The sequence below is a fragment of the Bos mutus genome, chromosome 15 (genome assembly GCF_027580195.1).
Source record: "Bos mutus isolate GX-2022 chromosome 15, NWIPB_WYAK_1.1, whole genome shotgun sequence".
Lineage (NCBI taxonomy): Eukaryota > Metazoa > Chordata > Mammalia > Artiodactyla > Bovidae > Bos > Bos mutus.
The window spans coordinates 78,864,735-78,892,478 of record NC_091631.1 but is presented as its reverse complement, the minus strand read 5'-3'; the positions used below and the strand labels follow the sequence as shown (position 1 = coordinate 78,892,478).

At 38.5% G+C, this 27,744-nt stretch overlaps 1 protein-coding gene and 2 pseudogenes across 1 annotated transcript; 1 reads left to right on the top strand and 2 right to left on the bottom strand.

Moving 5' to 3' along the window:
- Positions 1–5,886: 5,886 nt before the first annotated feature.
- Positions 5,887–12,959, top strand: LOC138990924 (olfactory receptor 4P4-like; annotated as a pseudogene).
- A 10,509-nt stretch (positions 12,960–23,468) lies between these two features.
- Positions 23,469–25,393, bottom strand: LOC102283208 (olfactory receptor 4C46-like; annotated as a pseudogene).
- A 634-nt stretch (positions 25,394–26,027) lies between these two features.
- LOC102283492 (olfactory receptor 4C46) lies at positions 26,028–26,957 on the bottom strand. Its single transcript, XM_005898638.2, has one exon. The coding sequence runs from the start codon at positions 26,955–26,957 to the stop codon at positions 26,028–26,030; it is 930 nt and encodes a 309-aa protein (XP_005898700.2).
- Between the last annotated feature and the right edge of the window lie 787 nt (positions 26,958–27,744).

Genomic DNA, 27,744 nt, shown 5'->3' with positions numbered 1-27,744 from the left:
TACCATCTTCCATAGTGGCTGTATCAGTTTTCATTCCCACCAGCAGTGCAAGAATGTTCCCTTTTCTCCACACCCTCTCCATAATTTATTGTTTGTAGACATTTTGTTGACGGCCATTCTGACTGATGAGAGGTGGTATCTCATTGTACTTTTTGATTTGCATTTCTCTAACAATGAATGATGTTGAGCACCTTTTCATGAGCTTGTTAGACATCTGTATGTCTTCTTTGGAGAAATGTCTCTTCAGGTACCTTTCCCACTTTTTGATTGGGTTGCCTGCTTTTCTGGTATTTAGTTGTATAAGCTGCTTGTGTATTTTGGAAATTAATTCTTTATCAGCTATTTCCTTTGCTCTCATTTTCTCCCATTCTGAGGGCTTAGGTTTGTTTTTTTTTTAATCTTGTTTGTAGTTTCCTTTGCTATGCAAAAGCTTTTAAGTTTACCTGGACCTCACTTGTTTATTTTTGTTTTTATTTCCATTACTCTAGGAGATGGGTCATAGAAGATCTTGCTCTGATTTATGTGATTGAGTGTTCTGCCTATGTTCTCCTCTTACAGTTTAATAGTTTTGGGTCTTACATTTGGGTCTTTAATCCATTTTGAGTTTATCTTTGTGTATGGCATTAGGTACTGATCTAATTTCATTATTCTGCACATAGCTTTGCTGTTTTCCCAGCACCACCTATTGAAGAGTCTGTCTTTCCCCACAGTGTATATTTTTGCCTCCTTTGTCAAAAATAAGGTATCAGTAGGTGAGTGGGTTTATCTCTGGGTTCTCTATCTTGTCCCATTGGTCTGTATTTCTGTTTTTGTGCCAGTACCACACTGGCTTGATGACTGTAGCTTTGCAGCATACTCTGAAGACAGGAAGGTTGATTCCTCCAGCTCTATACTTCTTTCTAAAGACTATTTTGGTTATTCAGGGTCTTTTGTATTTCCATATGAATTGTGAAATTTTTTGTTCTAGTTCTGTGAAAAATGCCATTGGTAATTTGATAGGGATTGCATTGAACCTGTAGACTGCATTTGCTAGTATAGTCATTTTCACAATATTGATTCTTCCTACATGGAACATGGAATATCTCTCCATCTGTTTATGCCATCTTTGATATCTTCTATTAGTGTCCTATAGTTTTTCTATACCGGTATTTTGTCTCCTTATGTAGGTTTATCCCTAGATATTTTATTTATGTGTTTTGTTGTTGTTGCAATGGTGAATGGTTTTTATTCCTTAATTTCTCTTTCTGATTTTTCATTATTTGTACATAAGAATGCAAGTAATTTCTGTGTATTGACCTTGTATCTCATGACTCTGCTGAATGGACTGATTAGCTCTAATAATTTTCTGATAGTTTCTTTTGGGTTTTCTATGTATAGTTCCATAGCATCTGCATACAGTGAGAGTGTTACTTCTTCTTTACCAATCTGGATTCATTTTATTTCTTTTTCTTCTCTAATTACCATAGCTAGAACTTCCAATACTATGTTGAATAATAGTGGTGAGAGTGGAAACCCTTGTATTGTTCCTGATCTTAGAGGGGAAGCTTTTAGTTTTTCACCTTTGAGAATTATATGCGCTGTGGGCTTTTCCTATATGGCCTTTACTATGTTGACATAGATTCCTTCTATGGCCATTTTTTGAAGATTTTTTTTTTCATAAATGAATGCTGAATTTTATCTGGATCTATTGAGATGATTATATGGTTTTTATCTTTCAATTTGGTGATATGGTGTATCACTTTGGTTTGCATATACTGAAGAATCCTTGCAGCCCTGGAATAAACCTGAATTGATCATGGTGTATGAGCTTTTTAATGTGTTGTTGGATTCCGTTGCTAGAATTTTGTTGAGGAATTTTGCATCTATGTTCGTCAGTGACATTGGCCTGTAATTTGCTTTTTTCTTGTTGTTTTTTTCCTGGTTTTGGTATCAGGGTGATTGTGGCCTTGTAGGATGAGTTTGGAAGTTCTCTTTACTCTGCAATTTTTTGGAAGAGTTTCAGAAAAATAGACATCAGTTCTTCTCTAAATGTTTCACAGAATTCCCCTGTGAAGCCATCTGGCCCTGGGCTTTTCTTTTGGGTACGATTCTTGATCACTGCTTCAATTTTAGTGCTTGTAATTGGTTTGTTCATAATTTCTGCTTCTTCCTGGTTCAGCCTTGGCAAGCTGATCTTTTTGAAGTATCTGTTCCTATCGTGCCTGTTGTAATCTCTCCTTTTTCATTTATAATTTTATTGATTTTATTTTTCTCCCTTTTTCTCTTGGTGAGTCTGGATAGTGGTTTGTCCATTTTGTTTATCTCCTCAAAGAACCAGCTTTTAGTTTTACCAATCTTTGCTATTGTTTCCATTTCTTTTTCAATGATTTCTGCTCTGATTTTTATGATCTCCTTTCTTATGCTGTCTTTGGGTGTTTTTTTGTTCTTCTTTTTACAGCTGCCTTAGATTTAGATTTAGGCTGTTTACTTGATCTTTTTTGTTTGTTTGTTTGTTTGTGGAGGTAGGATTGTATCGCTATAAACCTCTTAGAACAGGTTTTGCTGAATCCCATAGGTTTTGGGTCATCATGTTTTCATTGTCATTTATTTCTAGGAATCTTTTTATTTACTCCCTTATTTCTTCAGTAACCTCTTTGTTATGTAGTGATGTATTGCTTAATCTCCAAGAGTTGTGTTTTTTTTTTTTTTTCCAGTAGTTGATATCTAGTATCATAACATTGTGGTCAGACAAGATACTTGATACAATTTCAATTTTCTTAAATTTACTGAGACTTGATTCAAGGCTCAGGTTGTGGTCTATCTTGGAGAATGTCCCTTGTGCACTTGAGAAGAAAGTGTATTCTGCATTTGGATGGAAAATCCTTAAAATATAAATTAGGTTCATTTGGTCTAATGTTTCATTTAAGGTTTGTGTTTCCTTTTTGGTTCTATGTTTTGATGAACTTTCCATTGGTGAAAGTGGGGCATTAAAGTCTCCTACTATTATTGTGTTGCTGTCAGTTTCTCCTCTTATGTTTGTTAGTGTTTGCCTTATGTATTGAGGTGCTCCTATGTTGGGTGCATAGACATTTACAATTGTTATGTCATCTTCTTGGATTGATCCTTTGATCAGTATGTAATGTACTTCTTTGATTCTTGTGATATTCTTTATTTTAAAGTCTATTTTGTCTGAAATAAGAATTGCCACTCCAGCTTTCTTTTGGTTTCCATTTGCATGGACTATCCTTTTACATCCTTTTACTTTCAATCTGTATTTGTCTCTAGGTCTGAAGTGGGTCTCCTATAGGTAGCATATATATGGGTCTTGTTTTTATATCCATTCAATCAGTCAGTGAAAGTGAAAGAGGAGAGTCAAAAAAGTTGGCTTAAAACTCAACATTCAGAAAACTAAGATATGGCATCCAGTCCTATCACTTCATGGCAAATAGATGGGTAAACAGTGGATACAGTGGCTGACTTTATTTTTCTGGCTCCAAAATCACTGCAGATGGTAATTGCAGCTATGAAATTAAATTAAATTCTTACTCCTTGGAAGAAAAGTTATGACCAACCTAGAGAGCCTATTAAAAAGCAAAGAGATTACTTTGCCAACAAAGGTCTGTCTAGTCAAGGCTATGGTTTTTCCAGTGGCCATGTACGGATATGAAAGTTGGACTATAAAGAAAGCTGAGTGCCAAGGAATTGATGGTTTTAAACTGTGTTGTTGGAGAAGATTCTTGAGAGTCGCTTGGACTACAAGGAGATCCAACCAGTCCATCATAAAGGAGATCAGTCCTGGGTGTTCAATGGAAGGACTGATGCTGAAGCTGAAGCTCCAGTATTTTGGCCACCAGATGCGAAGAGCTAACTCATTTGAAAACACCCTGATGTTGAGAATGATTGAAGGTGGGAGGAGAAGGGGACAACAGAGGATGAGATGGTTGGATGGCATCACCAACTCAATGGACATGAGTTTGGGTAAACTCCGGGATTTGGTGATGGACAGGGAGGCCTGGCTTTCTGCGGTTCATGGGGTCACAAAGAGTCGGACACGACTGAGGGACTGAACTGAACTGAGTCAGTTTGTATCTTTTGGTTGGTTCATTTAATCCATTTACAGTTAAGGTAATTATTGATACATATGTTCCTATTTTTTCATTTTCTTTATTGTTTTGCGTTTGTTTTTGTGGGGACTTTTCTTTCTCTTGTGTTTACTGGCTATGTAAGTCTCTTTAGAATTTGTTCCAGGGCTGGTGGTTCTGAATTAGTGGTTCTGAATTCTCTTAATTTTGCTTATCTGTAAAGTTTTTGATTTCTCTGTCAATTTTGAATGAGATCTTTGCTAGACATAGTAATCATGGTTGTAGGTTTTTCAGTACTTTAAATATATCTTGTCATTCCCTTCTGGCCTGTAGAGTTTCTGCTGAAAGATCCTCTGTTAATCACATGGGTTTTCCCTTGTATTTTACTTGTTGCTTTTCCCTTGCTGGTTTTAATATTCTTTCTTTGTGCTTAATCTTTCTTACCTTGATTAATATGTGTCTCAATGTGTTTCTCCTTGAGCTTAACCTGTAAGGGATTTTCTGTACTTCTTGGACTTGATTGACTATTTTCCTTCCTATGTTGGGGAAGTTTTCACCTATAATTTATTCAAAAATTTTCTCAGTGACTTTCTTTTTTTTATTCTTCCTCTGGGACCCGTGTAACTTAAGTGTTGGTGTGTTTAATATTGCCCCAAAGGTCACTGAGGCTATCCTCAACTCTTTTCATTCCTTTCCCTTTATTCTTCTCTTCAGCAGTTACTTCCACCATTCTAAACTCCAGCTCACCTATCTGTTTCTCTGCCTCAGTTATTCTGCTATTGATTTCTTCTAGAGTATTTTTAACTTTGGTAATTATGATATTCATCCATTTGCTTATTTTTTATTTCTTTAATGTCCTTGGTGATTTTAGTAACTGTGTTAAATGCTTCTTGCATATTCTCCATCTATTTTCAAGTCTTTGATGCATATTTGCTATTATTAGTCTGAATTCTCTTTTAGAGAGCTTACTTATTTCCTCTTCGTTTATTTGGGGTTGTGAGTTTCTACCTTGCTCTTTCATTTGTGCTGTATTTCTCTGTCTTTTCATTTTTTTTTTTTTTTTAATAACTTGCTCCACTTGAGGTCTCCTTTCCCCAGGGTTTAGGGTTGTATTACTTCTTCCTTTTGATTTTTGGCTTTGGAGGGAAATGTTGGTTTGCTGATTTGTGTTGATTTCTTTTTGGGGAATGACTTGTGTCTGTGTTCTAGTAGGAGGAAATCAAGTAGGTAATTACAGAAATACTAGGATATATACACACATACTTCCACACTTACAGTTATAGCCAAAGTCTTCTAAAGAAAATAGTACAGGAGATTGACATGGTTAACAAGGGAAACCAGAGGTGAAATCAACTGAAAGTAAAGTTAGCTAATGCTAAATCTGGAAATCTGAGCATGTGCAGAGGGCCAACTGGGGAAAATAGCATAGACAGCTCAACAGTTTAACTTACTTGGTGAAATAAGAAAGAGTGAAGGAAAAAAAGGGAGAATTAAAAAAGAGAGAACAAGAAAAAGAAGAGTGGAGGGGAAAGAGAAAAGGTGGGGGTGAAGAAGAGGATTAAAAAAATAAAAATTAGAAAAGCAAAGATAAATAGACATATGTGGATAAGATTTATATATATTCAGGAATAACTACAGCCAGAAAAGAACTGTAAGAAAAGCAGTTGAATATATCAAAAATAAAATTTTTAAAAAAAATCAAGAAAAATGAAAGAAAAAAAACTGATAAAGAGAAAAAAAACATTTAAAGTTAATTTTTTTGTTTTTCTTCTTTTTTGACAAGAAACACAAAAAGCAAAACTCCACAGCACTGCAAAAGGCTAATATGGAGGTAGAAATATATAGGGGGAAAAAATGTGTGATGTATAAGAAAAAAATAAAAATAAATCTTAAAATTAATAATTATTATATTTTTTAACAAGGAAAACAAACAGGAAAACTCCACAGCACCACAAAAAGTTAATGTAATGGTTGAAATATGTTGGGGAATAAACAGTGTGGAGAGAAAGAAAAAAAAAATTAAAGTTCTCAAGACGTAGCTCTTGGTTGCGGAGTCTGCCACTGTGGAGGGGGTTGGGTTAGAGTCCTGTGATATTTTCCTGGTTGGGGGAGCTTGTGCCTGTGTTCTGGTTGAAGGAGCTGGGTCTCCTCTTTCTGAACGGCAGTGCAGTGTCGAGTAGTAGGTTTTGCAGTGTCTATGTTTTCAGTATATCTTTGGGCAGTCATTCTAGCTTTTGTGATGTTCAGTTCAGTCACTCAGTCGTGTCCGACTCCTTGCAGCCCCATGAAGTGCAGCACTCCAGGCCTCCCTGTCCATCACCAACTCCTGAAGTCCACCCAAACCTATGTCCATTGAGTCGGTGATGCCATCCAGCCATCTCATCCTCTGTCATCACCTTCTCCTCCTGCCCTCAATCTTTCCTAGCATCAGGGTCTTTTCAAATGAGTCAGCTCTTTGCATCAGGTGGCCAAAGTATTGAAGTTTCAGCTTCAGCATCAGTCCTTCCAATAAACACCCAGGACTGATCTCCTTTAGGATGGACTGGTTGGATCTCCTTGCAATCCAAGGGACTCTCAAGAGTCTTCTCCAACACCACAGTTCAAAACCATCCATTCTTCAGTGTTCAGCTTTCTTTATAGTCCAACTCTCACATCCATACATTACCACTGGAAAAACCATAGCCTTGACTAGATGGACCTTTGTTGGCAAAGTAATGTCTCTGCTTTTTAATATGCTATCTAAGTTTGTCATAACTTTTCTTCCAAGGAGTAAGGGTCTTTTAACTTCATGGTTGCAGTCACCAACTGCAGTGATTTTGGAGCCCAAAAAAATAAAGTCTGACACTGTTTCGCCATCTATTTCCCATGAAGTGATGGGACCAGATGCCATGATCTTCGTTTTCTGAATGTTGAGCTTCAAGCCAACTTTTTCACTCTCCTCTTTCACTTTCATCAAGAAGCTCTTTAGTTCCTCTTCACTTTCTGCCATAAGGGTGGTGTCATCTGCATATCTGAGGTTATTGATATTTCTCCCAGCAATCTTGATTCCAGCTTGTGCTTCTTCCAGCCCAGCGTTTTTCATGATGTACTCTATATATAAATACTCTGATGCTTTACTGTCTGAGCCACCAGGGAAGTAAGTTAAATAAGCAGGGTGACAATATACAGCCTTGACATACTCCTTTTCCTATTTGGAACCAGTCTGTTGTTCCATGTCCAGTTCTAACTGTTGCTTCCTGACCTGCATACAGGTTTCTCAAGAGGCTGGTCAGGTGGTCTGGTATTCCCATCTCTTTCAGAATTTTCCACAGTTTATTGTGATCCACACAGTCAAAGGCTTTGGCATAGTCAATAAAGCAGAAAGAGATGTTTTTTGGGAACTCTCTTGCTTTTTCCATGACCCAGTGAATGTTGGCAATTTGATCTCTGCTTCCTCTGCTTTTTCTAAAACCAGCTTGAACATCTGAAAGTTCACGGTTCATGTATTGCTGAAGCCTGGCTTGGAGAATTTTGAGCATTACTTTACTAGCCTGTGAAATGAGTGCAGATGTGCAGTAGTTTGAGCTTTCTTTGGCATTGTCTTACTTCCAAGGTCAGGAATGGTGGCTGTGAAGAGATACCACATGTCCAAGATAAAAGAAACCCAAGTAAAAGGGTAGGCACTGAGAGAGGGCATGAGAAGGCAGACAGACTGAAACTACAATCACAGACAACTAGCCAATCTGATCACACGGACCACAGCCTTGTCTAACTCAATGAAACTAAGCCATGCCACGTGAGGCCACCCAAGACTGAAAAGTCTGACAGAATGTGGTCCACTGGAGAAGGAAATGGCAAACCACTTCACAGTGCTAGGCATGTCTATTTCCACAGCTGCTTCAAAGTGACCCTCTCAGCATATCTGCAGTGCTGCCAGCCCCTACCTGTCCCTGGGATCCTTGCCTGTGCTTCTGTTCCTCTGTCCTGCCCTGCCCTGCTGGCCGAAACTTGCTAGGTAGATGCTTGTGTGGATTCCTCTGCATCTGAGTGACTTGTGTCAGCTTCCCCCCGCCCCCTAAGTTCACCCTCTGTGCCTTGGGGCTTGTGTGCACTTGTCTCAGTTCCCTAGGTCCGCCCTCTTTGCTGTGGGGCTCGTGTGCACTTGTCTCAGCCCACTAAGCTCACCTTCTTTGCTGTGGGGCTCCTGCGCACTTGTTCTGGCTCCCCAGACCTGCCCTTTGCTTCATGGGGCTAGTGTGGACTTGTTTCCACTCTCCGTGCCTGCCTTCTGCACAGGGTTTATGTGCATGTATTTCAGGTCACCGCCTGTGCTCTTTGTCTTGGGAGTTATTTGGGGTTTTTTTGGCTGTGCTGGGAGGGTTGTGTGGAAATAAGCAATTTTTTAAAAGTGAGACATCATATATAACAAGATTAGCCTTTGTAGTAAACTTGCATAGACCCATAGGGATTATCTACTATAAAGTAAGGACTAGAATTTAGTCAACGTGTTACTTTACTTTCTGGGGTCATTTCTCTCTCTCTTTCACCCAAGGAAAGAAAGGACAAAACCAAGCCAAACGAATTAAAAAAAAAAGGTGGGGGGGAGGGGGAAATGATTAATCATTGTGGCTTTTCCCATTTCTAACCAACACCCTCAGTTCAGTTCAGTTCAGTTCAGTCGCTCAGTCATGTCGGTCTCTTTGCAACCCCATAAATCACAGCACGTTGGGCCTCCCTGTCCATCACCACCTCCCGGAGTTCACTCAGATTCACGTCCATCGAGTCAGTGATGCCATCTCATCCTCTGTCGTCCCCTTCTCCTCCTGCCCCCAATCCCTCCCAGCATCAGAGTATTTTCTAATGAGTCAACTCTTCGCATAAGGTGGCCAAAGTATTAGAGTTTCAGCTTCAGCATCATTCCCTCCAAAGTAATCCCAGGGCTGATCTCCTTCAGAATGGACTGGTTGGATCTCCTTGCAGTACAAGGGACTCTCAAGAGTCTTCTCCAAAACTATAATTCAAAAGCATCAATTCTTTGGCACTCAACCTTCTTCACAGTCCAACTCTTACATCCATACATGACCACAGGAAAAACCATAGCCAACACCCTAATACTAGGTAATACAGTAACAGAAAAAAATGTGTAAATTGGATAATTAAGAATGAAACATTTGTTAAATATATATTATGTATTGTGATAAATAGTGACAAGTCTTGGAGGAAATATTCTAGGAGAGGAGAGAGATGAAAAAGTAAAAGTATCCATAACATTTTCAGTGTTATAGCATTAGAGAAGTGTTGCATCATTAGTCCAATAACCACCAAGAGATAAATTAAAAAAGTAACCTTCAAACCTATGTATATATACTCACCATAATTTTATTGGCTTTATTTACAATTACGACTACAAACCCATTGGCTGCTGCACAGTGCATGAGGGAGTTTTTCCCTCTGGTCCTTTTGTACCTTGTAATCGAATTGAAGATATCCCTAAATTATCTATATTTTTCTAAATTACTTTTGATGGAAGATTCACAGGAACTTAAGAGGTATTCCATATTTATTTGCTGTTTCATAGCACACTCACAGACAAATAAAAGGAACTAGTCTAAAGAACTATAGTACTTCAAAAAAATTTAAAATCTCACAGGTAAGCATTGTTTATATATATTGCCATTTTCTTCTCCAGGGGATCTTCCCAACCCAAGGGTCAAACCCAGGTCTCCCACACTGCAGGCAGACACTTTAACCTCTGAGCCACCAGGAAAGCATATATATATATATATATATATATATATATATATATATATATATATATAAATTGTTATATATATATATATAGAATATATATATTCTATATTTAGAAGCATATATATATATAAGCATAACAATGTTTACCTGTGATATATATATATATATATATATATATAGATATATAGATATATATAAAGAGAGAGAGAGAAAAGAGAGACATATTTATATGTGTGTGTGTGCATGTCACTTAATTGAGAAAAATAATTTAGGTAAATGTTGAAAAAATAATTGGGAGTTTGAACAGCATTTTATTTTTACAAAAATCTTTGATCATAGTAAATTCAATCTACTGCTGCTCAGCATTATTAGTTCCACTTAGTAGTTGAAGAAGGAGGCTTAGAGAAAATGAACTGCTTACAGCAGGATACAAGAGCCTTGATGTGCATGCTCAGTAGCTCAGGCATGTTTGACTCTTTGCAATTCCACGGACTGTAGCCTGCCAGGCTCCTCTGTCCATGGGATTTTCTGTGCAAAAATGCTGGAGTGAGTTGCCATTTCCTACTCCAGGAGATTTTCCCAAACTAGGAGTCAAACCCACGTATCATGTCTCCTGCATTGGCAGGTGGGTTCTTTATCACTAGGGCCACCTGTGAAGCCTGGATCCTCATCTTCGTAATCATTAGATGAGTCATCTCTTTAATGGTTCATATTGTTCCCCACTTATACCATTAAAATAATGTATTGAAATTAAAAGTCCTTTAGGTAAAATATATTTTCACTGGGAGACATCGGATTATGAGTAAAAGATGACAGTTCTACTATATTCAGTATCTGCTCCTAGTTATATTGCATCAAAGTGGTGGCACTATTCAAAATGTGTATTTCAATAAGCAGATCATCTATTAATCACATTGAGTTATTCAATATGTCTACAGATAACAACCAAGTTTCCGAAGTGTTTCTTGTGTTACAATAGTGACCTGTAAAATATTATTTAGAATGATTAATAAAAGGAGAACACTTTATTTAATAATAACTTCTCTTCCTATATTTAGACACCCACTAATTTTGCCTCAAATTCATTTTCTGTATGTCCATGGTGCAAAGAAGGAGAGTCATTGAAACTGTTAAAAAATGATTAAGACTATGCCTGCCATAATTAAGAACCTTGTTTTGTTTATATTTCAAAAATAAATGTTTGCTTCCAATGGGCATTTGTAATTTTCACCTATAATTTAGACTTTATCCAAAAATTTTGTGTACCATAGAGGAGGGAAGGGACTTACCTAAAGTTTTACAGGTAAATGGCATAGATGGCATAAAACCCCATATTCTGTATGGAGATGGGAAAGACCTGGTAGTACATTTATTGGATCAGTAGATGAGGTAGCATAGCTGTTTTGAGCATGGAAAATGGCATCAAATGCAGGTTCATATATTAGGTTGCTATTTAATTATCTTAATTATTTTGTAGAATTAACTGTCCTGTGCTGTGTTTAGCCACTCAGTCATGTCTGACTCCTTGCAACTCCATGGACTACATCCCGCCAGGCTCCTCTGTCCATGGGGATTCTCCAGGCAAGAATATTGGAGTGGATTGCCATGTCCTCCTCCAGGGGATCTTCCCAACCCAGGGATCGAACCCAGGTCTCCCGCATTGTATGCAGATTCTTTACCATCTGAGCCACCAGGGAAGCCTGTAGAATTAATTGATTCCCCATTTTTTGGTTTATCCATATGTAAAATGAATATCAGAGTAATAATTATTAGTAATAACTAAACATGGGCTTCCCTGGTGGCTCAGAGGTTAAAGCGTCTGCCTGCAATGCAGGAGACCTGGGTTCGATCCCTGGTGTCGGGAATATCCCCTGGAGAAGGCAATGGCAACCCACTCCAGTATTCTTGCCTGGAGAATCCCATGGACAGAGGAGCCTGGTGGGCTACAGTCCACGGGGTTGCAAAGAGTTGGACACAACTGAGCAACTTCACTTTCACTTTACTTTCAAGCATGAGTTAAACGCATTTGAAATGTTTACAAAAGTTTCAGGCATAAGACAGGCTTTTACTAAATACCTCTTTAAATATAATAACACCATTAATCTAAAAGGATTTACAAGATTGTATCTGGAATAAATCCTGCATAAACTACATTTTTATTCATGTTTAAATACTTCAAAACTTAGAAAGTGCCATTAAAGATATATTATGTTCTGCATCATTTCAGATGAAGTAAATTTCTCTTGTGTGTTTTGAACTCACCTGAACCTCACGGAAAATCAGAACAATGTCACAGAATTTGTTTTCATGGGACTGTGGTGTAATAAGAAAGTAGAGCTACTGCTATTTTTCTTGTTCCTGCTCTGTTACCTGACTGTCTTAATGGGGAGTTTTATCATCATGCTCACCATCACCTGCAGCCATCTAATGCAACAATCGATGTACTACCTTCTCTGGCACCTCTCCCTCATGGATGTCAGCTACACCTCCATGGTGGTCCCCAAGCTAATCAAGCACTTAGCTGCAGCATGAAGAAATATTTCCTATAACAGCTGTATGACCCAACTCTTCACTGCCCACTTTCTGGTGGGTGTATCCACTAAGCCATCTTGGTGTCCATGGCTTTTGACTGCTATGTCACCATCGTCAAGCTCCTGCACTACATGGTGGTCATGAACAGACAGAGGTGTGACATGTTGATCGTCCTGCCCTGGGCTGTGGGTTTTTGGCATTCTATTGCTCTGCTGCTGGTAGTACTCAGTTTACCTTTCTGTGGTCCTAATCAGATAGATCACTACCTATGTGATGTGAAGCCACTTTTGAAACTAATGTGCGAAGATATTCATGTTGTTAATATCTTAATGATTGCAAATTCAGGGATGGTGGTGGTCCTTGTTTTTCTTGTCCTATTAGTTTCTAATATAATCATATTATATAATCTTAGATCATACTCCTCTGCCATGTGAAAAAAAGCTCTCTCAACCTGTAGTTCTCACGTAATGGTTGTAGCTTGTTTTTTGTTCCTTGTATCTACATTTATGTTCTACCTGCAGGTAGTGAAAATAAGGATAAGGAAATGTCTGTGCTTTACACTGTGTCCCCATGTTGAACCCTCTCATCTACACCCTGAGAAACATGGAGATGAAAATCGCCATGAGGAAGGTATAGTCTAAAGTAGTACATTCAGAATTAAAGTGAGTAAGGTGATACTCATTGCACTTCTGGTCAGTGCCCACAGGATATTTATTAATTTAAATAAATAGGAAAACTATATAAGTTTTTGGAGAAGTTGGACCAAAGATGCTAGTCACTGTTATTTATACTGAAATCTGCACTTTAAAGGGTCCAACTAATTCTGAGTGCAATCACATGGATTTGAGGTATGCATAAATGTCTTTCTGAAGCACATCTCTGATCATATCACAACTTTCTCCAAAAAATGACTGGAACCCAATTTTCCTTGAAATAGAATCCAACTTTCTCACTTTTTGAAATCAAATACCTTCTCAAATTTGTCCATGTTTGAGCTTACTCAGAATAGGAGAAAACATTGCTTATTATTAGAAAAATGGACTCCAAAATTGCAATGCAATATCACCTCACACTAGTCAGAATGACCATCATCAAAAAATCTACAAGCAATGGATGCTGGAGAGAATGTGGAGAAAAGGATACCCTCTTGCACATCTGGTGGGAATGCAAATTTATAAGCCACTGTGGAGAACAGTGTGGAGATTTCTTAAAAATCTAAGAATAAAGCTAATATATGACTTAGAAAACCCACTTCTGGGCATATATCCTAAGAAAACCACAATTTTAAAAGACCCATGTACCACAGTATTCATTGCAGCACTACAATAGCCAGGATATGGAATCAACTTAGATGTCCATTGACAGATGAATGGATACAAAAATTGTGGTACATATATGTAATGGAATATTACTCAGAGATAAAAAATAAAAGAGAACAAATTTTGGTCTAGTGAGGCAAATGAACCTTGAGTCTGTTATGCCGAGTGAAATAAGTCAAAAAGAGAAATCAGATATCATATATTAACACACATATATGAAATCCAGAAACATGGTGACGATGAAACTACTTACCGGGCACAGATATAGACACAGACATAGAGAACAGACACGTGGACACAACAGAGGAAGGAGAGGGTGGGATGAATTGGGAGAGTATCACTGAAGCATAAGCATGCCCATGAGTAAAACAGTAGGCAGTGGGAATTTTCTATATAATGTAGGGAGCTCAACCCAGTTTCTGTGACAAGTTAGAGGGGTGGGAAGGGGTGGCGGGTAGGAGGATGATTCAAGAGAGAAGGGACATATGTATACACCCAATTATTAATGCATCTCATGGTGAAAGTAAAGATTGATACTGTAAAGAACAGTACTGCATAGGAACCTGGACTATTAGGTCCATGAATCAAGGTAAATTGAACGTGATCAAACAGAAGATGGCAAGAGTGAGCATCAACATTCTAGGAATTAGTGAACTAAAATGGACAGGAATGGACAAATTTAAATCAGATAACCATTATATCTACTACTGTGGGCAAGAACACCTTTGAAGAAACAGAATGGGCAATTAAAAAAAATTATGTCTGCTTCATTAATTATGTTAAAGCCTTAGACTGTGTGGATCATAAAAAACTGTTAAAATTTCTCAAAGAGATGGGACTACCAAACCACTTTACTTGTCTCGTAAGAAACTTGTATTCAGGACAAGAACTAATAGTTGGAATCAGACATGGAACAATAGACTGGTTCAGAATTGGGAAATGGAGTATGTTAAGTCTGTATATTGTCACTCTGTTTATTTAACAGAGTACATCATGTGAAATGCCAAGATGGATGAATCACAAGATGGAGTTAAGTTTGGCAGGAGAAATATTAATAAACTCAGATATGCACATGATACCACCCTAATGGCAGAAAGCAAAGAGGAACAAAAGAGCCTCTTATGAGGGTAAAAGAGAAGAGTGAAAAAGCTGGCTCATAACTCAACATTCAAAAAATGTAGATTGTGGCATCCAGTCCCATCACTTCATGGAAAATAGACAGGAGGAAATTGGAAAGAGTGACAGATTTTACGTTCTTGGGCTTCAAAGTCATGTGGGCTGTGACTGAAGCCATGAAATTAAAAGACAAACTTAGACAGCACATTAGAAAACAGAGACATCACTATGCCAACAAAGGACCATATAGTCAAAGCTATGGTTTTTCCAGTAGTCATGTACAGATGTTAGAGTTGTATCATAAAGAAAACTGAGCACTGAAGAATTGATGGTTTTAAACAGTGGTGCTGGAGAGGACTCTTGAGAGTCCTATGGACAGCAAGAAGATCAAATCAGTCAATCCTAAAGGAACTCAACCTTGGATATTCTTTGGAAGGACTGATGCTGAAGATGAAGTTTCATCACTTTGGCCACCTGATGAGAAGAGCCGACTCATTGGAAAAGACCCTGATGCTGGGAAAGATTGAAGGTAGGAGGAAAAGGGGGTGACAGATGATGAGATGGTTGAGTGGCATCGTGGACTCAAAGTTCATGAGTTTGAGCAAACTCTGGGACACAGTAAAGGACAGGGAAACCTGTCATGCTGCACTCCATGGGTCACAAAGAGTGAGAAAGTACTTATCTACTGAACAACAATTACAACAACAACATGAATGATTCATGTTGATGTATTGCAGAAGCCAATTAAACATTGCAAAGCAATCATCCTACAATTAAAAAATAAATAAGAAGTCATTGCTGCTAAGTCGCTTCAGTCATGTCTGACTCTTTGCGACCCCAGAGACGACTGCCCACCAGGCTCCCCCGTCCCTGGGATTCTCCAGGCAAGAACACTGGAGTGGGTTGCCATTTCCTCCTCCAATGCATGAAAGTGAAAAGTGAAAGTGAAGTCGCTCAGTCGTCCGACTCTTAGCGACCCTATGGACTGCAGCCTACCAGGCTCTTCCATCCATGGGATTTTCCAGGCAAGAGTACTGGAGTGGGGTGCCATTGTTACAGCAATATAAAGTGCACTGTTCCATTAATAGGCTTGGGGTCAGGTAGACCTGGGCTTCCCTGGTGGCTCAGAGATTAAAAAAAAAAAAAAATCCACCTGCAATGCGGGAGCTGCAGGAGACTTGGGTTCAATCTCTGCATTGGGAAGATCCCCTAAAGGGAACATGGCAACCCACTCCAATATTCTTGCCTGAAGAATCCCATGGACAGAGGAGCCTGGCAGACTCAGTCTATAGGGTTGCAAAGAGTTAGACATGACAGAAGTGACTTAGCATGCATGCATGCAGGTAGACCTGTGTGACTACTGTCTCTGAGTCTTAGCAATTTGCTTTAATTATATGCATCCTCTCTCTTCAAATATCTATGAAATGAGTATTATTTGCACTCCACAAAGAAGTAATATTCCTTCAGCTAATACAATTGAAGTTTTAGCAGGGTATATGGCATAACATTGACTCATGGCTGGCATTTTTGTCTTACCTCCATTTTCTTCTGATATTTCCCTTTGCTTGGATACTTTCACCCAGTTTGTTTGGACCTCTCTCTGTTCTCCAAACATACACTAAATCTCATTCATAGGACTTTATCTCTGTATCTCTAGTTATAATGCCTTCACCCTTATGTTTTAATGTCCCTGTCTTACAAATAATTCATGCTCATTTTCTTATTCAAAAGATGTTGTAGATCTATCAATAGATCAGAAGTATTTCTAATTCTTGTCCCGCTTTTTGTTGCTATCAACTGTGTATTCACTCTATTTCAAATAGTTCTATACTCCATCCTAGTGTTTTTTCTTATGAACTGTGTTTTTCCAGTTTGACTAAGACAGAAGCTTATATGTTATATCTTTATTTTTGTATATGTCTCTTTTTTAGCAATGCATCCATGCAAATTAAGAGGTTAATGAACAGTTATTGAATTAAAAGATTATCTTCTTATTTGACTATGTACACAATTTTTATACAACTTGGAATTTTACTTGTGTCATTAATAATCATGCATTAACAAGAATGTAAGAAATGTCAGAAAGACCCTGATGCTGGGAAATGTGGAAGGCAGGAGGAGAAGGGGATGACAGAGGATGAGATGGTTGGATGGCATCAGTGACTCAATGCCTATGAGTTTGAGAAAACTCCGGGAGTTGGTCAAGGACAGGGAAGCCTGGCATGCTGCAGTCTACAGGGTTGCAAAGAGTCGGACACGACTGAGTAACTGAACAAAAATGTCAGAAAGACTAAAATTTTAACAGAAATCCCCATGTGTCTATTGGAAGGAATGGAATCTAGCAAGCTCATAACCCCGTATAATGTCTTTTTACTTTATGCAGTAAGGAAGTATCACAAATGTATTATTTATTTCTCCCTGCCTTCTATGGCCACTTCTTAGATCTCATTTCTGACACCTCCTTAGTCATGAATTAAGATTTGTGTTTTTTTCTCTTGTTAATCTGTCTTGTGTCACAGCCAATGACAAAACCTCTAGAGACATAGAAAGGAAATCCCATCTTCTGCCATGAGAAAACAAACAAGCAAAAATAATATTTTTTATTATAATTTGTTTTATTTTCTCAAAGGTCTACAAGATTTTATTGGCAAAAATATAACAATATTATATACTAAGCCCAAAAAATAAATATTTAACTAATATTAGTTACCTATTCATTGGATGTTCTTTCTAGAATTCACTTTCCAGGCTGTAGCACAAAGCATAGCTTAACATCTTTGAAAACACCTGCCAAATAGATGCCTGACATGCAAATCTGAAAACAGGATGCTTAAAACACATTAATGTTTGTAAATGAAATTCTATTCATTTACATAGCAATTTGTTTAATTTAAAAATCCACTATTATAAACATTCATTAGAAGAATTCCTTCAACAACTAATGAACACTAATTTTAAAAGGCACACTTCTGAAGGCCCCTATTGCCATAAAGTACCAGACTAGAATAAATTTTAGAAGTCTTAGAAGAAATTCAAAGGAAAGATTGGAGGCCAAAACTAGCTGCGAGTGGTGGAGTTCTATGTGAATTCCAATTCAGTCACCATCTTCTTATCCTTCACCATTTTCTTCATCCTTGTAGCTATTTCTAGACATCCACTGAGAGGATTAGTTTAGACACTTCTATACTAGTCTAGTGTTTTCTTCAACATCAGAGAGAGAACTATTTTTATGGCATAACATCATGTCCTTTAGAGATTTCTAAAGATTTGTTAGTTTGTTGGGAAAACATCCCCATCTAACTAATTACACATCCATTGTCTTATATATTTCTCTCTCTTTTTATTTGGTGAGAACATTTAAGTTTTGCTCTCAGAAAATTTTACCATAATTTATGTTAAATCCTTAGACCTTATTCATTTTATAGCTGAAATGTTATCATCTTTTACCAATTTCTCCCTGTTTCTTACATCACCCACTGATAACCACTTCTTTAACTTATGCACATATGAGTTTGATTTTTTTTCCCAAATAACACATATAAGTGATACATTCAGGTATTGGGGTTACCAGACATTTGGTACTGTCCAAACTGAACATAAGACATCTGGCCCACACTAAAAGTTCCTTGAAATTTGGTTCTCTCAAAAATGTCCATGAACAATTTGGTCCATGGCAAATGGTTTTGGACAAGACCAAATATTGAGGACTGTTTGGCCTGGACCAAATATAGTAAGCCCTCTACATACAAACCATCAAGTTGCGACCTTTCAAAGATGTGAACATGTGTTTGTATGTCCAGTTATGTAAAGCATGAGTGAAATTAAAGCTTGTCTTCCATCTTTGATTGCTAAAGATCCTTCAGCTGTACTATCTCCCATCCACTCTCCCTCCTGTCATACTGTCCTAATGTACTTTTCAAGGTACTATAAGATTAAAAGTACTTTCCTTGTTGTTGTTGTTGTGTGTGTGTTTTATGTGTTATTTGTGAGAAAGTATATTAAACCTATTACACAATAATACCATATAGCTGATTGTGTTAGTTGGGTACCTCAGCTAACTTGTTGACCTTATGAACAAAGTTAAATTTAAAAATACACTCTCAGAATGGAACTCATTTGCATGCAGGGGACTTACTGTAGCTATCTTACAGATACTTCAGTTCAGTTCAGTCGCTCAGTCGTGTCCGACTCTAAGCGACCCCATGAATCACAGCACGCCAGGACTCCCTGTCCATCACTCAGTTCACTCAGACTCACGTCCATTGAGTCAGTGATGCCATCCAACCATCTCATCCTCTGCTGTCCCCTTCTCCTCCTGCCCCCAATCCCTCCCAGCATCAGAGTCTTTTCCAGTGAGTCAACTCTTCACATGAGGTGGCCGAAGTACTGGAGTTTCAGCTTTAGCATCATTCCTTCCAAAGAAATCCCAGGGCTAATCTCTTTCAGAATGAACTGGTTGGATCTCCTTGCAGTCCAAGGGACTCTCAAGAGTCTTCTCCAACACCACAGTTCAAAACCATCAATTCTTCAGTGCTCAGCCTTCTTCACAGTCCAACTCTCACATCCATACATGACCACAGGAAAAACCATAGCCTTGACTAGACGAACCTGTGTTGGCAAAGTAATGTCTCTGCTTTTTAATATGCTATCTAGGTTGGTCATAATTTTCCTTCCGAGGAGTAAGCGTCTTTTAATTTCATGGCTGCAGTCACCATCTGCAGTGATTTTGGAGCCCAAAAAGATAAAGTCTGACACTGTTTCCACTGTTTCCCCATCTATTTCCCATGAAGTGATGGGACCGGATGCCATGATCTTCGTTTTCTGAATGTTGAGCTTTAAGCCAACTTTTTCACTCTCCACTTTCACTTTCATCAAGAGGCTTTTTAGTTCCTCTTCACTTTCTGCCATAAAAGTGGTATCATCTGCCTATCTGGGGTTATTGATATTTCTCCCTGCAATCTTGATTCCAGCTTATGTTTCTTCCAGTCCAGCATTTCTCATGATGTACTCTGCATATAAGTTAAATAAACAGGATGACAATAGACAGCCTTGACGTACTCCTTTTCCTATTTGGAACCAGTCTGTTGTTCCATGTCAAGTTCTAACTGTTGCTTCCTTACCTGCATACAGATTTCTCAAGAGGCAGGTCAGGTGGTCTGGTATTCCCATCTCTTTCAGAATTTTCCACAGTTTATTGTGATCCACACAGTCAAAGGCTTTGGCATAGTCAATAAAGCAGAAAGAGATGTTTTTGGGGAACTCTCTTGCTTTTTCCATGACCCAGCAGATGTTGGCAATTTGATCTCTGGTTCCTCTACCTTTTCTAAAACCAGCTTGAACATCAGGAATTTCACAGTTCACATAGTGTTGAAGCCTGGCTTGGAGAATTTTGAGCATTACTTTACTATCGTGTGAGATGAGTGCAATTGTGCGGTAGTTTGAACATTCTTTGGCATTGCCTTGGGACAGGACAAAATGTCCTGCAAGGAGCATTTTCCTTTTTCTTTCTGACCTATTTTATTTAGCATAATGCCCTCAACATCTACCCATGTTGTTACAAATGGCAGGTTTTCTTATTTCTCACAGATGAATAATATTCCACTGTACATATATATGCACAAATTTATTCTTTTATTAAGCCAGGGTCAACACAGTTTTTCTCCATTAGTTAGTTATTATGAATAATACTGTACAAAGTAATCATCATTTCAAAGTAATATTTCTTTCTCTGAACTAAATTATCAGTTTTACAAAACATTTTGAATTTATTAAACACCTATTAGATGAGTGCTTCACATGAAAATACACAGAACAATTTATTTTACTTCACAGAACTTATTGTACAGGTTATAACATCACCAACTCAGTGGACATGAGTTTGAGCAAGCTCTGGGAGTTAGTGATGGACAGGGAAGCCTCGCATGCTGTAGTCCACGGGGTCGCAGAGCCAGACACGATTGAGCAACAGAACTGAACTGATGGTACCTTTACTACAAATATGCTATAGTTTGAAAAGGGGTCAGCCACAGGTAAATAGGACTAGCAGATAAATACATCAGAGGAGGATAGAGAATTTTTCTTATATTTGGGGGTTCCATATTCCTGTCCAGTTCATATATTAGACCAATAGTACTTAGAATGTTTTCACATGCAAATGGTCCTGAGGGAGTGTACTGTGGCACGTGTATTATGGTGACCATGAAGCCAAAATCTTATGTTAGTGAGACATGTTTATGATGTATTGGCTTTGTATTCTATATGTGGTTCTGTAGTGTAGTAGTGAAGTTGCTCAGTTGTATCCGACTCTTTGCGACCTCATGGACTGTAGCCTACCAGGCTCCTCCATCCTTGGGATTTTCCAGGCAAGAGTACTGGAGTGGGTTGCCAATTCCTTCTCCAGGGGATCTTCCTGACCCAGGAATCGAACCCAGGTCTCCCACATTGTAGACAGACGGTTTTACCGTCTGAGCCACCATATATGATTCTAGTAGCTGCTTTTGCTTTTAGGGTTATAGAAAATTGAAGTTCCTTGCCCAGAGATGTTGGGCCATGTGACTTGTTAGAGGTTGTATTCAGGCTCTTGAATGGAAATGGAAACTCTCTGTAGTTAACTATGTATTAGCCTGGAAAGCAAGAATGTTCCTTGACTTCACTTTTTTCTTAGGGGGAAGGAAGACACTTGGTAGCCCCTGCTTCCTCTCCCCAGTATACTGGCTCCATGCACTGAATATCCCCAGGGTCGGCCAACAGCACACTACTCCACATGCGCAAGTTCTTTCTGATTGGATTCTCAAGTATTATTAACATTTTATGTTCCCTGAATTCCTTAACTTTCATTACAATTTATATGGTAAATTTATAGCATGTATTATGATTTAACTTCATTCACCACAACTACACCTAAATCTTAAGAATGGGCAAGACACGATATACTTTGATAAAGATATTTATTTTCTTCCAACTGCAAAAAATTTTGCTGTTGTGTTCAGACTTTCTTGAAGCTTCTTTCTTTTCTTACAATTAGTTATTTTCTAAGCTGCTTCTTATTCTGCATGCAAATATTTTTATACATTACAATCATCATGTTTAAAACTATAGTCACCATATTTTACTTAAATCTTTAGACCTTATTCATTTTATAGCTGAAACTATATATCCTTTTACTAATCTCTCACTATTCTCCCCACCCACAACCCTGGGCAACTACTTTTCTACTTTCTGCTTTTATGAGTTTTACTTTCCTTTTTCTGTTGTTGCTGTTTTTCTTAGATTCCACATATAAATTATATTTAAAGCTAATTATACAAAACATAAAAAGCCTAGAGCCTGCTTGCTAAAATCTTCTATATTTCTCTATCTGAGCTTCCCAGGTAGCTCAGTTGGTAAGGAAGCTACCTGCAATGCAGGTGACACTGCTTTAATTCCTGGGTTAGAAAGATCTGCTGGAGAAGAGATAGGCTACCCACTCCAGTATTCTTGGGCTTCCCTTGTGGTTCAGCTGGTAAAGAATCTGCCTGCAATGTAGGAGACTGGGGTTTGATCCCTGGGTTGGGAAGATCCCCTGGAGAAGGGAACAGCTACCCAATCTAGTATTCTTGACTGGAGAATTCCATTGCCTGTATAGTCCATGGAGTCACAAAGAGTCAGGCATGACTGCATGACCTTCACTTTCACTCTCTAGATTTCTATCTGGGGTTCCCTGCTGGTTCAGGTGGTAAAGAAGGTGCCTGCTATTCAAAAGACTTGGGTTCAATCCCCAAGCCAGGAAGGTCCCCTGGCTTGTTTTTCTTTTATTGAAATCACAACTCTTACTGATGGCTTTCTGACCCTAAGTTTGTGATATGAACAATGGAGAATGATACTTAATGTTCAAAGAAAATTTATAAATAATGTAATACTTGTCATTTACCTTTTTTAAATTCATATTATTTCTTTTATATGATATTATACATGTTTTAATGCCTTTCTCCCAAATCACCCCCCTCCCTCCCTCTACCACAGAGTCCAAAAGACTGTTCTATACATTTATGTCTCTTTTGCTGTCTCACATACAGGGTTGTCGTTACCATCTTTCTAAATTCCATATACATGCGTTAGTATACTGTATTGGTGTTTTGTTTTACATTCTAAAGTAGTTTCATACCATAGTGTTATTGTCAATTACCACCAACAATAATGTGTACAAATTTGTAGAGTATTTAATAAAAAAAAGAATTTAGTTATATGTAATGAACACGTATGGGCTTCTCAGGTGGCTCAGTGGTAAAGAATCTGCCTGCCAATGCAAGAGATGTGGGTTCATCCCTGGGTGGAGAAGATACCCTGGAGAAGGAAATGGCAATCCACTCCAGTATTCTTGACTGGAGAATCCCATGGACAGAGGAGCCTGGCGGGCTAAAGTTCATGGGGTTGCAAGAGTCGGACATGACTTAGTGACTAAACTGCTACCATGCATAATAAAAAAGGTGTGTGCCTATCTATCTATCTATCTGTCTATACTATTGTATATATAACTAATGTATATATGCCAATTTATATAAAAATATCATATATATGTATATAGACAGAAAGATGGATATATAGTCACTCACAATACCTGTCTCAATAAATGGTAACTGGTATAGTCTCACAGGTATTCTTAGCCTAAGTTACAAAAAATATCCTTTTGATCCTTGCATCAGTTGAATGAATGTTGGGTTTCTCACACATCTTATTGATCACCTGAAATCACTTTCCTACTACACAATTTTCTAATGGCATTTTCCATCTGGTCATTTCTCAAGGTATAGATTAAGGGATTTAACATGGGCATTATCATAGTGTAGAATATAGCAACTGCTTTATCAATGGGTAAACCAGTTGCTGGTCTCAGGTACTCAAATATGCAGAGTAAAAAGAAAAATACAACGGCTGCGATATGGGAGACACAGGTTGAGAAAGCTTTTTGCTGAGCTTCCAAACTCTGGGTTTTTAAGTGCCAGGGTCCAGCCCCAGCAGGATCCAGGGATACCCTCAGGATGATGGCATAGGCGAAAGGATAGCAAAGCGGAGAGAACAGAGGCTTGATCTTCCTTGGTTTACACAGAAAGCCAATAAAGCTCCTGGCACAGAACTTGCTCTGTTCACAGAGGCCTCAGGCGCCCTCTCGGTGGGGTGAGGACGCAGGACGCCCCCTCCCCGGTGAAGACACAGGGCGCCTTCCCAATCGGGTCTTAGAAGCCCAGGCAAAAAAGTGAACTCAGAGAGCCCCTGTGCCCCAAGGAGTCATCCTGAAAGAAGAACAGAGAGAGAAAAGGAGAGAAAAGGAAAAAAGAATGACACGGGGAGACCAAGCTTCGGTGAGCGAAGCCCATAACTTTACTTTCAAAAGGAACTTTTATACCTTGGCTTGTACATAGAGGGAAATGAAAGATGTAAAGTCATACAGAGTCAGCCCAAACATTACATCTGTTTTGTCTTTATTGAAACCAGGATTTTTTCTGCATACCTTTCCCATAAACAATGTTGTGTACATTATCTTCTGGCCTTGGAGGCCTGTGGACATTTTATGACCCTTTTTTCATAAAGGCTGCTCAACCAGAAAACTTATTTTCCCTTGAAGTGTTTTTTCTTTATATTTCTAATCTATGTCAGCCTTGGAAAGTGCTAAACAGAGTTACATTCTCACAGAGCAAAGGTGCAGTGAGTTACAACATAGAAAGGACCAATTAGCTCAAAGGTCTGATATGGTTAATTTCAAGGCTACTCCTTGTTTTTCTTACATTCCAACTATATTAACTAATGCACTCCCAGGTGCACAATGGATGAGGGATATGGGAACTTAGCAGCAAGCATCGGCTCAACAATGAAATCTTACAACAGCACTACTCTAATAGTTTTTAACTCTTTGAAAGGCTCTACATTTTTAGAATGTTTTAGGCTTCCCATGTCTCTCAAGGTTGGGAGGCTGTGAACAATCACATGCATAGCTGCAAGAGTCTGGATAAACCTGTCAGGCAAGCTAGAAAATCATCAGAGGTGTTTGAATTGAAACACACCTATCATGCCCAAGAGACTTATTAACTAAAGCCCTAAGTTGACTTTTTCCAGAGTCAACTGGTCGGGGATTGCTCCCTGTTAATGTCAGAAGAGTTGGTGAAAGGCACAAAATAGTAAGACGACAGATTCTGGTTTTCGGGTAGATGCTCGAGCAGATCCAGGGAGTCCCTCGAGTTCTGATCCACCTTGCTCGTCAGATCTCTTCCACATGACCTTGTCATGGGTGGGATCTCCCATGGTAGCTCCTGGCATTTAAAGAGTGCAGAATGACTGCATATGAACCAATCAAGAGGAGAAAGTTTACCAGACAGATAAACCCACGGTTGGCAGCAACAAAGAGCCCAGAGTGTTGGTATCAGTGCAGGCAAGATCAAGCAAAGGGTTCAGATCACACATAAAGTGATGTATGACATTAGGGCCACAGAAGGGTAATTTGTTGAAAATAATCTGTATGGTTGCATGAAGAAATCTTCCCACCCATGACACTCCTACTAAAAGGCCACAAACCTGCCAGTTCATGATAGTAGTATAATGCAAGGGCTTACAAATGGCCACATAGTGGTCATATGCCATCACGGTAAGCAGAATGATGTCAGTTCAATTCAGTTCAGTTCAGTTGCTTAGTATAAATATATACATATATGTATGTACATTTGTATGTATATGGACAGAAAGATACACAAATAGTTCAGAACAATCCCTGTATTAATAAATAGTAACTGTTATAATTTTGCTACACTTCTATCATCATCTCCTGGCTATATATATCACAACCATTAATAACATGGTTAGAGAGGTCAGTTACTTTCTAGTTACTGGTTCTTCAATGTTACTGTTTGGGAAAAAACACTTTACTGCTTGTTTTCCAACATGCAAAATGGGGATGATAGTAGTGCCTACCTTTCCATATTGTTAAAAAGCTTACTGCTGAGTATCACTGAATCTTAATATTTATTTTACTTTCTTTTATTATGATGAAAGATTATGAATCCTTATACAATGATGGAGCCAGTAAAACTAGACTCTACTTTGGAAGAGCTTTTCAAATATGCAAACAGTAGCCCAAGGCTATATTTTTCCTCTCTTTCCTTGCCTCCATTTATTCTCCTCTCCTTGTAGAATCAATCATTTGCAGTTTTATTTTTATCTCATAGGTATTCTTGGCTGAGGTCAGCAGTAATGTCCTTTGGATTTTATTTAAGTTGAATGAATGCTGGGTTCCAGGCACATTTTATGCATCACCTGAAATCACTTTCCTACTGCACAGTTTCCTAATGGCACTTTTTATCTGGTCATTTCTCAAAGTATAGATTAAAGGATTTAACATGGGAGTTATCATAGTGTAGAATACAGAAACTGCTTTATCAACAGGTAAAGTAACTGTTGGTCTCAGGTACACAAATAAGCAGGGCACAAGGAACAGGATAACTGCTGTGATGTGGGAGACACAGGTGGAGAGGGCCTTACGTCTAGCCTGTAAGCTATGGGCCCTTAGGGAGCGCAGAATGATCACATAGGAGCCGATCAAGAGGAGAAAGTTTGAAAGACAGATTAAACCAGTGTTGGCAGGAACAAAGAATCCTAGAATGTGAGTGTCAGTGCAGGCAAGATAGAGCAAAGGGTTCAAATCACACATAAAGTGGTCTATGACGTTAGGGCCACAGAAGGGTAAACTGATGATGAAGAGGAGCTGTATGGTTGAATGAATAATGCCCCCCACCCATGCCACTCCCACTAGCAGCCCACACAGACGCCGATTCATGATGGTCGTATAGTGCAAGGGCTTACAGATGGCCACATAGCGGTCATAGGCCATCACAGTGAGCAGGATGACATCAGCACCTCCAAATATATGTTCCCCAAAGACTTGGGTCATGCATTCGTTGAAAGGGCTGGTTTTCTTTTCATAGAAGGAATCTATTACCACTTTAGGGGTACTGACACAGGAATAGCAGGCATCAATGAATGAGAGATGGGCCAAGAAATAGTACATGGGGTACCCCAATAATGGGCTGGTGATGATGGTGACCATTGTGAACACATTTCCTACCATAGAGACGATGTAGACAACCAAAAAGACAACAAATATGATTTTCTGCATCTTTGGATTCTGTGAGAGTCCCAGTAGAATAAACTCCGTCACGTTGTTTGCATTATCCATGTATCTTATATTATTATTAATTATGTTACCTGAAAAAAGTCGCAATTTATTAGCTCAACCTTAAATTAAGTGTCAATGTAAGAAATAATAAATACTTAGATTCTATTGAGTTCTGAATTTTAATAATATTTTTAAGATAGAAAAAAATTTCTGATCTTTTGAAGATTGTTCAAATTCTCTCCTGGGTGAAGGTGATTTTTAATATATAGACATGCAAACCCCTATGCAGACAGAAGCAGGAGATGATCTCTAGGCCCTTAACCATGTGAGATAGCTCACAACCTAATGTGATTCAGTAGATTTCATGTACAGTGGCAACGAAGACTGAAAAGAAGGATAGAAAACGCATGCAAAGTCTGTGAATTCAAAGCTAAGGAATTTCACTTTTACTGTTAGGAAATGGGAAGACAGCACAAGTAATTGAGAATATGAGTGTAAGATAGAGAGGGATTCAAAAAGAGGGTTTCTTGGGTATAACTCTAGTAAAGGTGTTTGTATGTCTTGAATGAAGTGGCTTGAGGTTCATTTTGGAGATAGAAACCAGAGAAAAGAACCCCTGGCAACAGATTAGTTGTAATTGTTGACAAAGTATAACAGGGTATTGCTCATGGGAAAGTAACGAAAGGATACAGGAACTACTGCAATACATTTAATAAAGGATATCGCCCAAATCCGGGCTTCTCTTGTGGTTCAGTGGTAAAGATTCTGCCTGCAATACAGGAGATGCATCTAGACTCGTGTTCGATCCCGGAGTCAGGGAGATCCCCTGGAGCAGGGCATGACAACC